Source organism: Maniola jurtina, chromosome 15 (assembly GCF_905333055.1).
Source record: "Maniola jurtina chromosome 15, ilManJurt1.1, whole genome shotgun sequence".
NCBI classification, from domain to species: domain Eukaryota; kingdom Metazoa; phylum Arthropoda; class Insecta; order Lepidoptera; family Nymphalidae; genus Maniola; species Maniola jurtina.
Genome location: NC_060043.1, coordinates 2,008,632 through 2,021,302, shown reverse-complemented (window position 1 = coordinate 2,021,302; position 12,671 = coordinate 2,008,632). Strand labels below are relative to the sequence as shown.

Here is a 12,671-nt window from a genome sequence, read left to right as displayed (position 1 = left end):
AAAAACGGGCCGGAGCTTATAATTCCGTGGACGGATGGACGTTGGGGCTGTGGTTGAGTTCCACTCCTAAGGTGCTAAAATGGCGATCCCACACCAGAAAACACAGCGTCAGTAGACCTCCCCATTATAGGTGGATATGCGGTGTCAGATACAAGAGCAGTTGCTAGATGCAAGAGGTACAGGACAGGAGGTTCTTAGCTATAATCGAAGAAAATCGGTCCAGCCGTTTGAAAGTTATCAGCTCTTTTCTAGTTTCTTATAGAGGTTATTGTGTCGGGAGTTTTTTAAATTTTAAGTTATAGACCAAGTTATTGGTTAAGTAGGTAAATAGGTACTTAGGTACTTTACAAGTGTTATACATACGGTAAACCCTAGTTAACGTATTCTAAATTGGATTCGATTGGATTGGACCGAAGATAAAGAAAAAGTTGCTACCTACCTATTTACTCGACGGTTGCTCGACAGTATTTAACAGTATATTGAAGACAATAGTATCACCTAGGTATTTCTTACCTATTGCACCGTGATTTACGTACTCAAAGGCTTTCTTTATAGTGTAAAATATGGTGGCTTATAAATAACATAATTTTGCAAATAAATCAGTGTAAAAACTTAAAACGAAAGTAAGAAAAACTGAGACAGGGGTACATTCAACCCCTTAAGGAAATATGTGTGGCTTCTTTCTGCTTGGTTACAGTGACTCTACCATAATAACAATAAGAACTCTACAAATACTTATAATTGTATGTAAGTAGGTATATTTACAATCTGCTTGTGATAATATATCGAATTATTTATTTCTCATGAGTAAAAACAATTTGTTTTGAAACAAAACACGCAACAAAGGAAAATAACTTATTTCAGGATTCTCTTGTGTTGAAAATAATAATCGAATTTTCATGGGTTAAACAATTTCATGCTGAAACTAGCTAAGTGGTACCTTTTACAGTCCACCTATGCTATTAAAAGTGACACTGCCTTCTATAACAAAATTTTTACTTCTTCACGAGGCAGGGCTTTACATTAGTTTGATATTTTGTAACCTTAATAAAGATTATGTATTTATTCACACCACAATCCACATATTATACACAGCATTCACCATGACAGTTTTTTAATGTGTAAAATAATCTGTTGTTGCAGTGAATCCAATACGAGTAAACGAGTCTCGAGTGCAGAGAACGACGGCCGACGCACAACGAGAGAGCGGTAAGTAGCTTGCACACACATAACCGTATAGCACGGATAAGTCCTGCCCCCAATTGTGTAAGAAAAACGTATTCATGGTTATCGTAATCGCTAACAATTTCTGCCCCTTGATTGGCTGAGAAAAAAAAGGTAAACAGCGTCTCGTACTACTCACTAGATGACAACTGACAGATGACATCAGACGAATCGTAGGGTGCCGCTGGATTCAGGCGGTGAAAAACCGTGGCATGTGGAAACTATGTCTAGCAGTGAGCGGCTACTGGTTGACGAAGACATACACCATGAATAATATTCTAATTACAGAATCGCAAATGATGGCTGAATACCTAGTACAGCTATTTAAAACCTAATAAAGCTGGCACTGAAACTTATTGCCGCTGCGTGTACTAAATTTTGAAAAAAAAAAATCAGGGTAACAAGTGAAAGTTGCAAAAAAAAACTTACGTAGGCACTTCCCCTCTCGAGGACAATCTCGTTGAAACGACGCGTTAAAATCATTATGATTTATGAAGTTCCGTTTTGTGAAATCTATCTTGAATTTTCCTACATTATAGCATAGATTATGGTAACCGTATTGATGAATCAGCTATACGGATACCGGCACGAATCGGCCTAACTGTACGCAGAGGTGACTCTACAGTCTACAGTAGGTACCTATGCTCTAGCGCAGGGGTCTCCAAACTATGGCCCGCGGGCCGCATGCGGCCCGCCAGTGCCATCGATCCGGCCCGCGACAGCTTAAAACTAGTGTCATCAATCTGGCCCGCGACAGCCGATTATTGTTGTTACTATTGCTGTGATAAGTTGAAGAAGAAAATACATAATGATAATTACCTTTTTTATTTACTTGCAAGGTAAAACTTAACCACAGAAATGATGACGCAGAAAACTTAACTGAGGTATCTAAGCTTAAGCATATTAATAACTAATAAATACCTAACGTTAAGTAATTGAAATGCAAAAAAGCGCTTATTTGCTTAGGTCGCGCACTTTGCGACTAGTCTAGCTAGAAATATAGATTTATGGGCAGAAACATTTAAACTGTTTTGGTCCTTGGAAGATACTGACAAAATCATTATGGCCCTGGCTTCAAAGTTTGGAGACCCCTGCTCTAGCGCATACTTATTCCAATTTATATTCATAAGTCGATAAGTACTGGTAATGAGTTTATGGTATGTCGATAGTGCATTGAATATTAAAATACAAAAACATTTGAAGCAAAAAACTAGCTCATCCAATCATTCAAATAAAATATCGATTAATTACATTATATATTCATTATTTTCGATTTATTCATTGTCATCATCATCGTCAAACGGTCTTGCATTCAGCGGTTCTCTGCGACTCGTTTGATTTCGTCTGTTCACCTAATGGGGAGGTTAATTGATTAGGTACATTTATTATTGAAACAATATTAAATGTACCCAAGCCAGGGTCTAAACTTCAAAACAAAAGAGATCTAGTCCTAAGGGGTGGCGTGGCTCCGTCGTTAATCAATGGTCCCAAAAATCTTAAATTACGATCTTTTGTAACTTAGGCGGTCCTCCATTAATTATGTAATATGCAGTCTTGCTTGATATTGCATTTTAATACCTTCTTACCTTGCTTCTTACTTGTAAATTACTAAACTTATAACTTTATGATATTTAAAAATTGTTATTCACATACAGATGTTCATGAAATTTGTACGGTCTGCCTACTTTTGGCATCGAATAAAACGTAATTTTACCATTTTTCGACGCAAAAAAAGCAAAACTGGTTTGATAATTCAAATGAGGATTGCGCGTATCGAGTCCTATCGAGGCATTTCAGGCTAAACCTAAAAATTACTCGTAAAATAATCCATTCCATACTAATGTGCTAATATTTTAAATATGGAAAAGTGTGTCTGTCGGTATGTCTGCTACCTTTTCATAGCCTATTCGTCTAACCGATTTTGTTAGTTGCATCTCGGAGACGAAATAGGTTACTTTTTGTCCCGGAAAATCATAGGGTTCCCGATGGGATTTTTAAAAATACCTCAATCCACGTGGACGAAATCGCGAGCATGATCTATTTGGTAAAGAGATTCTTCTCTCTGGGCTGGTTTCCGCACTTAAAAAAGTTGGTATAGAGATAGATTGCTTCCCGGAAACGGACCTAGGCAAATTTTTATTTCGAAAAATCAAAGAGTTCCCGCAGGATTTTTAAAAAATCTGAATTCATGCAGACAAACTCGCGGGTATCATCTAGTATTTAGATACATTTACTATCAAGTTTTTTTTGCCATTTTAAAGTAAAACTTTGTGTTTGTTACAGATAAAGGGGGTTCAAGGAGACCCCTTCAACGAAACGAATCGAGATAGGCGCTGAATAAGTTCTCACTTTTCGGCCCCTCGACATAATTAATAGTAATCGCTCTGTCTGTCAGGCTATAGCTCCTGCACCACTCTTGAAAAAGTCGAAAAACCTCGAAAACAGACCCCCTTTCCGTGGCCACGACTGGGGGCTTAGGATTAAAAAAATATATGCATATATTAATAATCTGCAGTACAGATCTCTAACGTGACGTCACAATTAAAAATTGTGATATATTTATTAACTGTAATAAGCCTTGTTGTTTGTGTATTTCGCATTTTGTACATTGCCTGTGTATAAAAGGAAAATTGTTGTTTTTTTATTAATCAATTCTTTTTTTTAATTAATTAGTGTAAATATTTTTTTTTAACCAAAATAATATCGACATATTATTGTAACTATTCATTAATCTAAAACTAGTCATTCATCTAGTGTATTTATTTAATTATTATAATATTTAAAGGAAAGAAGATAGACAATCTATTAATTAATATAAAAAAATGTATAAAAAAAACTTTTAAAGTTTTTAATTATTATAAAAAAAGCTTACGTAGGGATTGCCAAAGAGTAAAGAAATCGTAAACCGTCCAGTCGAGTCGAGAAAGAAAAGTATCGATTGTAAATAGTGGTGTTATAAAAATCGGCAAAATGCAGACTCAGATAGGGGTAGGGGAACTTCAGAGGAGCTACAGGGTGCAGGACTTTGCCACCCCCGGCGTTATCATGCGCGAACGGAGCTTCATACGGCCACAGTCTCATCACAATATGCATCATAACCAGGTACATAATTTATTTTTTTAACAAGTGTCGTGATTTATTTAAACCATAGAGATAGTATATGAGCGTAGCGAAAACTAGTATGTCTATGATTTAAGCGAAAACTAATATGTCTATGATTTAAACCTATCCATAGTATTACATACTAATATTATAAATGCGAAATTTAAAATCCATTCGCGGTCCTATGTGGTCCTACGTCTGTTTATGTAGGTACCTATCCTGATTGATGAAAATACTTTTCATTCGGTTAACAGATAGGTAGGGGTAGGCCTATCTAGATGTACCTAAGTTCTATTATATCAATGGAAAGATCAGATTTTACTTTCATTCCATTTTAAATTACGTAATATATGAATATTTTGTATTTTAATAAATAAAGGTCCTGAGAATAACCAGCGTGGGAGAAAATCCACCTACACACGCACTTTGCAAAACCTGACGACCTTACGTTTTAGATAATAATTGTGAAATAACACAATCTAATTTAAATGTTAACTTCATATAATAAGTAGGTAATAGGATTTAATTAACTAGTATCTCTTTTTCTCAACATAAATGAAAATCAGGAAATTTTCCGCAGATATTTTTATTTTATAAAAAAATTAAATTAATATTTATAAAGAATATACCTACACTGATTATAATACACGTATGTATGTAATTTTCAGGGTTACTCACTCTTTCAGTTTTAAATTAGTCGATGATACCAACTTCCTACCTACCAGATATTTATTAGATCGGCCATCTTTTGCAATGGACTGAAAATAAATCGTGATCCATCAGTGCACTCACGAATAGTCCAATTTATTCACCGTTTAGAAATGAGTCATAAAATAAATAGATTAATTAAATGTTTTTTATTTCAGGCAAGTTGTACCCATACATATTATTATAACAGTATTAAGTATAAAAATTTAAGTATATAGTAGTAGCACACAGAGTAGAGCCATGTCTTTGCTCGGTGAAAGAAAAGTCGTTTTAAAAAGCTATTGTTAACCCCCGACCCAAAAAGAGGGGTGTTATAAGTTTGACGTGTGTATCTGTGTATCTGTCTGTGGCATCGTAGAGCCTAAACAAATGAACCGATTTTAATTTAATTTTTTTTGTTTGAAAGGTGGCTTGATCGAGAGTGTTCTTAGCTATCATCTAAGAAAATCGGTTCAGCCGTTTGAAAGTTATCAGCTTTTTTCTACTTACTGTAACCTTCACTGGTCGGGGTTGTTATAAATTTTTAATTTACACTTGTTAATAGTTAGGAATAAAAAGATAAGCGGCAGTTACATATTATGTAATTCTGCATCTTAAAAATATAAGGTATGGGATTTCTTTCCAGATCTACCACTTTCTTTCCATACCTACATACATGATGTCTGCCAAAAGTTATTTAAAATCAGTTAAAAATATATTCATTTCATCAAAGATTTCCTTCTTATGAAGCAGCTGACAGGTAGAGAAAAAAATGATAAATCGTTTTGTTATGTTCACAGTTTCCAAACAATGGGAAACGGCGGAGTATGATCCTGACTAATGCCAAAGGGAAACCGACGCTTGAAATCTATAGACCTCCAGGTGAATCTACATCTTTTATTTATTTATCTAAGTAGGTAGTAACTATCTATATTTTACGTTACATTCCGTGGAAAATAAGTAAGTAGACGTATTATCTAAGCTTCTGTTAGCTTAAACTTGGCCTCTAACTGGTATTACCTAATTATAGCTTGGCAGCTAAACTTAGGTAATACTAGTTCGAACTAATGCGATATCTGTTCCAAATCTAAGCTAATCAGTGGACATCTTTGACATATCTACGTCATATTACGTCCGATTTGAATCCGAGGAACATCCGAGATATTCTCACGGATGACGAAAACAACTCGGATGACGGAAGTCGGAGCTAGTGCGTAAGCTACGATACACATAGTTCTATGACTACTTCGGAACGTATTTTCACGGATTCGGATCGGATGCAGTGCGTAATCGCCCTTAGTCTACACCAGGGCCTTAGTTCATCGTCGCACGAGAGAGGCACCGGCGCACGTTCGTCAGAGTTCCCGGAGCCTCTCAATATGTGCTGAGGAGGGCCACCGAGGGGGTTTTAGTGGGTACAAATCCCACATAACCCGAGTGGGTATCTTATGAAGATTTCCCCCTCGAAAAAAAAAAAAAAAGGCCTTAGTTCAAGTACCACTGTACTATTATGTATTCTGAGGCTCAAGCAGTTTCCCTTCGCGGCAAACGTATGCAAACCTCAAACGTTGCACCTCGGGAAATGCTGGCAGCCGTCACCACGGGCGTTTGGCGCCAAAAATAAAAATAAACAAAACATCACATTTGGAACGAGTCGACAGTCGCATGTTCGATGCAACGTGTGTCAAGCGAATGTTTCCTTTTACCAATGCGGGATAAACATAAGAAACAATATAGTTTAGTGATAATTAGTTAGTTTTAGTGCATAGTGTAGGATAGTGATGTCTCGGTGTATAGTGAAGCAATCGGTCGCGCAACCGGCGGCGTCGCCAGCCGTTCAGGTCGCGACTATGTCGGTGTCGCCGGTTCCTGTCACTTCTGTTTCGGTTCCTGAAGTTACCACCACTGAAGCTAAGACGGAAACATCAGGTTTGCTTAAATAGAATAGAAGACGAACCTATAATTCGATACAAGTCATGTACAAATCAAACGAGTGACTGTACTATGATTGTCTATCTGTCATCTATTCATGATCCATTCGCTTACCGATTTTGATGGAATTTGGTACAGAAATGGCTGATTATTGTCCCAGAAAATCGGACTTCCCACCGGATTTTTAATATCGATAGACATAGTGGCAAAGTAAATTATTTGTAAGGTCTAGATTTTTCCTGTCGTTGATATCAGTCTCGCGTAAGTACATCTGATAGGTTCTTTCTTTGCGAAATGTTAAAGTTAAAGTAGCTTACATAACAGAAGTAATAGAGTTATTCCGGTAAAACGGCGATCAGTTTTAATCGCACTAAATAAATTTGTAATATAAAATATCTAAGTAATAATATGAAAATAGCAGCGCCTGCGGAACTGTCTAGACTTTAGACAGGCAGACGAATCGAATCCACTCATTTCAGACGCTGCTGTGGTGTGGCTAACGAAGAACAGCGTTAGTTAGGGCTGCCAATCATGACGGGAGGGTTAATATAGGTAGGTTAGCATTGCAGTACGATGCCGTGTAGAAACCTAAGGAAAATGAGTTAACCTAAGGGAAATGAGTGAGGTTAACGAAATCTCCCATACCCCTTCCAGTTTAGCCCACTTCCATTGTAGACTCATCATCACTTTCCACCAGGCAAGGTTGCAGTCAAGGGCTAATTTGTATCTGAATAAAAAAAAAGTATAGTGCACACAAACCAAGTCCAATCTGGACATGAGGCATATGACATTTTAATCCACCTGTAATCTATCGGCACCTTTTTGACTCCCTACAAATTACTTGATCTCTTCTCTTTGTTTCTGTGTCACTCTCCCCTTTCTGGGGCAGACGTTACAGTAACAGGAGATTCCCTTCGCCTGTTATCCAGTTCCTCTCCTGTTTCCTCCTCACTGTCTTCGCTTCCGCTCTCACTCCCCTCCTCCGCGCTCGTCACCTCTTCCTCCTCACTTCCTTCTTCCTCATCTTCCTCCTCCCCGCCGTACGTCTGACAGATAGAGTACAGCCGCTCGATTTCGTAAAATCTGCATCAATCATTATTACAATCGCAATTGTTGTTATTGGCCAAATATGTTATTCTTGTTGCAACACAACAATGCATTGTAGCCAATAGTGAGCGACCGTCATCTAATCAGAGGTGATTGCGATCGTGATATTGTAGCTGGACTTCGTCTGTGTTGGTGTTAGCTGGCGGGCGTGCTCTGCCTTTTGGAGTTGACTGGAAAGCGTTCTAAGGGGGTGCCGTGCGTATGTCGGCGAGCGCTGGCACAGACGGGGTCCATACTTGTATAGTTTAACTAACTTGTTACAAATAACTACAAACTTGACATTGGCTAATCTTTGTAAAGCCAGACGAGAGAGGAGGGGACATTGTAGCTGTCATTCTACCGCAATCGAGCTGCAGTATCCACTGGCAACCCTAACCTGTAGTTTAGCTGTAAATCTTGGATGAAAGTTTGTTCATTTGAGCACGACGGCCGCGCCGCATCACGCACGTCAATTTAGAACCGACTCCGCGATGAAATCTTGCTAATTATATACAATTTATTATAAAGAATTATAAGTAGGTGTGTTACTTATTACGTGATTCATTGCAGAAGTTAGCCTCTTGTGTTGTTCATCATTAGGTGTAATACGGAATACCTATACAAATAAAATATAAGTAGACTGAAAGGGCTGGAGAAAAGTTGATATTAGATTTACGTATTTGAAAAATTCGGTAAGTAGCTCTACCACAGGCTCTACGTTTGAATAGAGGTGCAAAACTTTACTCATTTCAATTGCGTAGACTAGTTACTACCGCATTTGATTAATAATAGTAATATTATGAACGTATCAATGGTGTTTGATTCACTTTGCATCGCGACTCGAAAAAATATTAGGGTGTCTGTCCACTAAAGCCAGGCGAAGCTGCGTTCAATAGATCAAATCACATTATTAAAGGCTGACACTGGATCACATGCGACAATGTAGGTATGCTACATAGCGTACAAATGTAGATAAAAATTTTGCGATCGATAAAATTATCACGTGATCGTTCAATAATGTGATTGGTCCGCTAAACACTTCTTCGCTCCACTCCACTTCCGTTGACAAGCACCCTTATTTTCTCACTCGGGCGATAAAATAATAGTTTATGATTTATCTAATAAGTAATTTGTTAATTCAGTTTGTAGGAAGCCATTTAGTTAGATTCCAAGCAATTAATAACATTAACAATTTTTTATTGAGAAAATAATCTAAAATAAACAGAAACACAAGTAGGAACATATTATGTTATACAAAAATATAATTTTACTTATATTTTGGATATTTTCTTCTATCAAACCTAGATTTTCCTTGATTTTGCTCTACCGTCAAAACAATACAAGCTATTACTTTATTTATTTTATACTCAATCATTCAGCAATCCTTCTCCAAATGCATCGCCATTCTAAACTTATCACATTTCACGAATCCCGACCTTTTATCTTCAAAAATTTTCATTATGATCACAATCACATGACTCAGTTTCGTTTTGATAACAATCACATTTCTCCGATTTGTTTTTATCACGATTGCATTACTCTGTTTCGTTTTCTATCACTGTTACATCTTACCATTCATCGTTATCACAAACATTACTTCGTTTCATTTTTATCATACTCTATTAATATTTCACTTCCTTTTGATCACAATCACATCTTTTTCTCTTTACCTTTATCACAAACAATCACATAACTTCGTCCCCTCTCTATCACACTCTCTTTAATCATTTCATTTTGGTCACAATCATCTTGTTTCCATTTATCTTTATCACAAACAAATCTCTCTTTTAATACTTCATTTCGTTTTTATGACAATCACACCCTATTTTCATTCATTTTGATCACAATCACACCTCCCTGTCGTAGAGTCTCACGTCCATTCTAACCTTTCCTATCATCTCTTCTCTTGACGCCAACGTTGACCGCCAGGTGTCCGCACAGACGGCGTGGCGGCCGGAGCCGGCGGGGGCGGAGTCTCCAGCGCGCAGGGCTCTGCCAACAAGCTGAATGTCCACGCGAAGGAGTTCACCATGGCCAAGCCCGCTGACCTGCATAATAGGTGAGTTATTAATGTGGCTAATTTTGCTATACGCAGTCTCTAACGGCCAAATTAATAATCAATCTATCTATAATCTGTCGGTAAGTTAGTAACATAGAGCCTCAATAGCTCAACCGGTAAAGGAGTGGACTGAAATCCGAAAGGTCGACGGTTCAAACCCCGCCCGTTGCACTATTGTCGTACCTACTCCTAGCACAAGCCTGACGCTTAGTTGGAGAGGAAAGGGGAATATTAGTCATTTAACATGGCTAATATTTTATTTAAAAAAAAATGGAAAGGCAAAGAAAAGTCCTGAAAACAGGACTTCTTTGACTTTCCATTGTTACTAAGTAACTTGTTACTAAGTTATTGGTTAATGGTTTGGTTATAAAAACAAACACATGAAAAAAACAAATTTAACAAATAACATCATTGCTATAGTATTAACCTATCGACAGATTACAGATAGGATTGATTTTTATTTTGACCCTGCATAAACTAAACTAAAATGACAAAATGATAGGTTTATTATTTTATTATATTTATTTTTATTACTATCCCATTAATAATGAAAAAGGATCGCACCAGAAACCACGACCGAAATTACATAATCAATAAAGATAAACAATATCTATCCGTAATCTGTCGATAAGTTATTTAGCGACGTTTTTATTTGTCTAAAAAGGCCATACAATTTTGACAACGTTGGTCTATCGCTAGACTTGTCAATTTAGTTTTCTGTTGTGCACAAATTAGGGTGCGTATCCACTGAAGCGAAGTAAAGAGGAGTTGTGTTCAGCAGATCAATGTATTTGCAAATAAAGAATTTGAATCTTTTGCATAAAGCAAATTACAGTGCACATCTCTGAAAATCGTGGCCATTAATTACATCCTAATAATTGCTACTAGTGACGCAGTAAGTTTGGACGAGAGTTCCATAATTAAGTAGACTATTAGTTAATGTTCGACGGTCTCGCCGTAAATAGGAATCGGCGCCCTTGACATTAGTATGAGTCAATAATAGACTAGGTTTACCATATGAGTTTATTGATTTAAGTATGTTTTAACTTTAATAACGTTCCTTTTACTTCTGGGTCATTTCAAATTAAATAGACAGTAACTTATTGTACCTAATTTGTAGAGTCAAAACAGTCTTGGTAACTTGTTTAGTAAGCTTCACCTACGGTCATTCTTCTTCAAACGTAATAATACTCATCTTAAATCTTAGACTGCATCATCACTTACCACCAGGTGAGATTGCAGTCAAGGGCTAACTTGTATATCTGACTAAAAAAAAGAGGCTGTGGAAATTCGAGTAGCGACTGAGCCTTGCAAGTAGCCATGAAGACTTATCCTGACTGACTGAACCTATCAACGTAAAGCCTAAAACTACTTGACAATAACTTTATTTTATGACGCAGCCACTCTTTAGGCTGCCTTTCTAGCATATGTACGGCATAGCTAAAGGGTGAGCGAAAAAAAGCTAAGCTATATACACAGAAATTCAAATAATATCTATGGCTATATAAGTATATGCACTAAGAAGAAGCCCAAGTTTCTCTAAGGGACCTTTACTGAGACCTATGAAATGCTCAAATGCTTCAGTTTATAGTTGAATGGCCGAGCCGCTCCCTTACGTCTTGATAGAAAACAAAAGCTGCTAAAAATCAGACAGCTGCTTAAAAGAAACGCTCATCATCATCATCAGCCTGTGGAAGTCCACTGTTGGATAGGGTTCACCACACCCGGTTCTTAGCCTTCCTCATCCAGCCACTGCCCGTCAAGGACTTTCCTGCTCCAAGGGCCGTCGCCAAAGAAACGACCGCTCAGACGATAGGAGCAAACGGGCGCCTGGCTATTGTATCAGAATTAGTACCTATACTTAGATAGGTACAGTTTTGTATCAATATCAAATGAAATGATCGCCACTGCTATTTGGCCGGTATAAATTGCCACTGAAGACATCATTCTTTTGTTCGCTGTGAAGTCGAGCGGAAAGTCTGCCCAATGAAGCGAAGTTTTCAGAATATTATTAAACGAATTCGCTATTCTACTGCGTAGTTGAATAAAACTATGTCGAGATCGAGTGGAATCGAGTAATCGACGTCTTTGGCACGTGTCCAGCGTATTTGAACCAGAAACCTTTGGAAAAGTTTACGCGGTCTCCGTTCATGATCAATCCGGTACCTACCTACATTAGTACCTAGTTACCTAGGTACATTGTATTTCAATGGTGCGTAGTCGGCGCGGCGTTGTGTATTCACGACTTTTAATATAAAACTAGCCGATGCCCACGACTTCGTCCGCGTGGAGCTTTTCAAAATCCCGTGGGATTTTTGAAAAGCCAAGCTTTTGTATTTGATTTTCCGGAATAAAAAGTAGCCTATGTTACTCTCCGTCAGAAAAAAAGTAAAGCACTTAGACGCGAATAGGGCGCGCAATTTGCGATCCGCGTTTTCTACCCGAATGGAAATACAAAGATTTCTCATTCAAATAAACTTTTACAAATACTTTTGAGTCGTCAATTGCATCTGTCACTGTTTCGGAATCTTGCTGGTTTTTCATGGTAGGAAAGGCTACCGTAAAACCAGCAAGAAACTCG

The 12,671-nt window shown here is 37.5% G+C and overlaps 1 protein-coding gene across 8 annotated transcripts in view; it reads left to right on the top strand.

Moving 5' to 3' along the window:
- The window catches only part of LOC123872420 (CBP80/20-dependent translation initiation factor), a 44,443-nt gene that overhangs the window by 13,785 nt on the left and 17,987 nt on the right, over positions 1-12,671 (top strand). For 3 of the 8 annotated variants that reach the window (XR_006797473.1, XM_045916690.1, XM_045916689.1), the window contains exons 2-6: positions 1,144-1,209; positions 3,508-4,326; positions 5,814-5,895; positions 6,811-6,942; positions 9,961-10,090. Coding sequence is in view for 7 of the 8 variants with exons in the window: in XM_045916690.1 (XP_045772646.1) it covers positions 4,195-4,326; positions 5,814-5,895; positions 6,811-6,942; positions 9,961-10,090 (476 nt within the window). In the remaining variant the exon portion in view is untranslated. Of the gene's footprint in view, positions 1-1,143; positions 1,210-3,507; positions 4,327-5,794; positions 5,896-6,810; positions 6,943-9,960; positions 10,091-12,671 lie in introns of those variants that run through there. The other 5 variants (XM_045916692.1, XM_045916691.1, XM_045916693.1 and 2 more) reach the window with 5 other exon arrangements.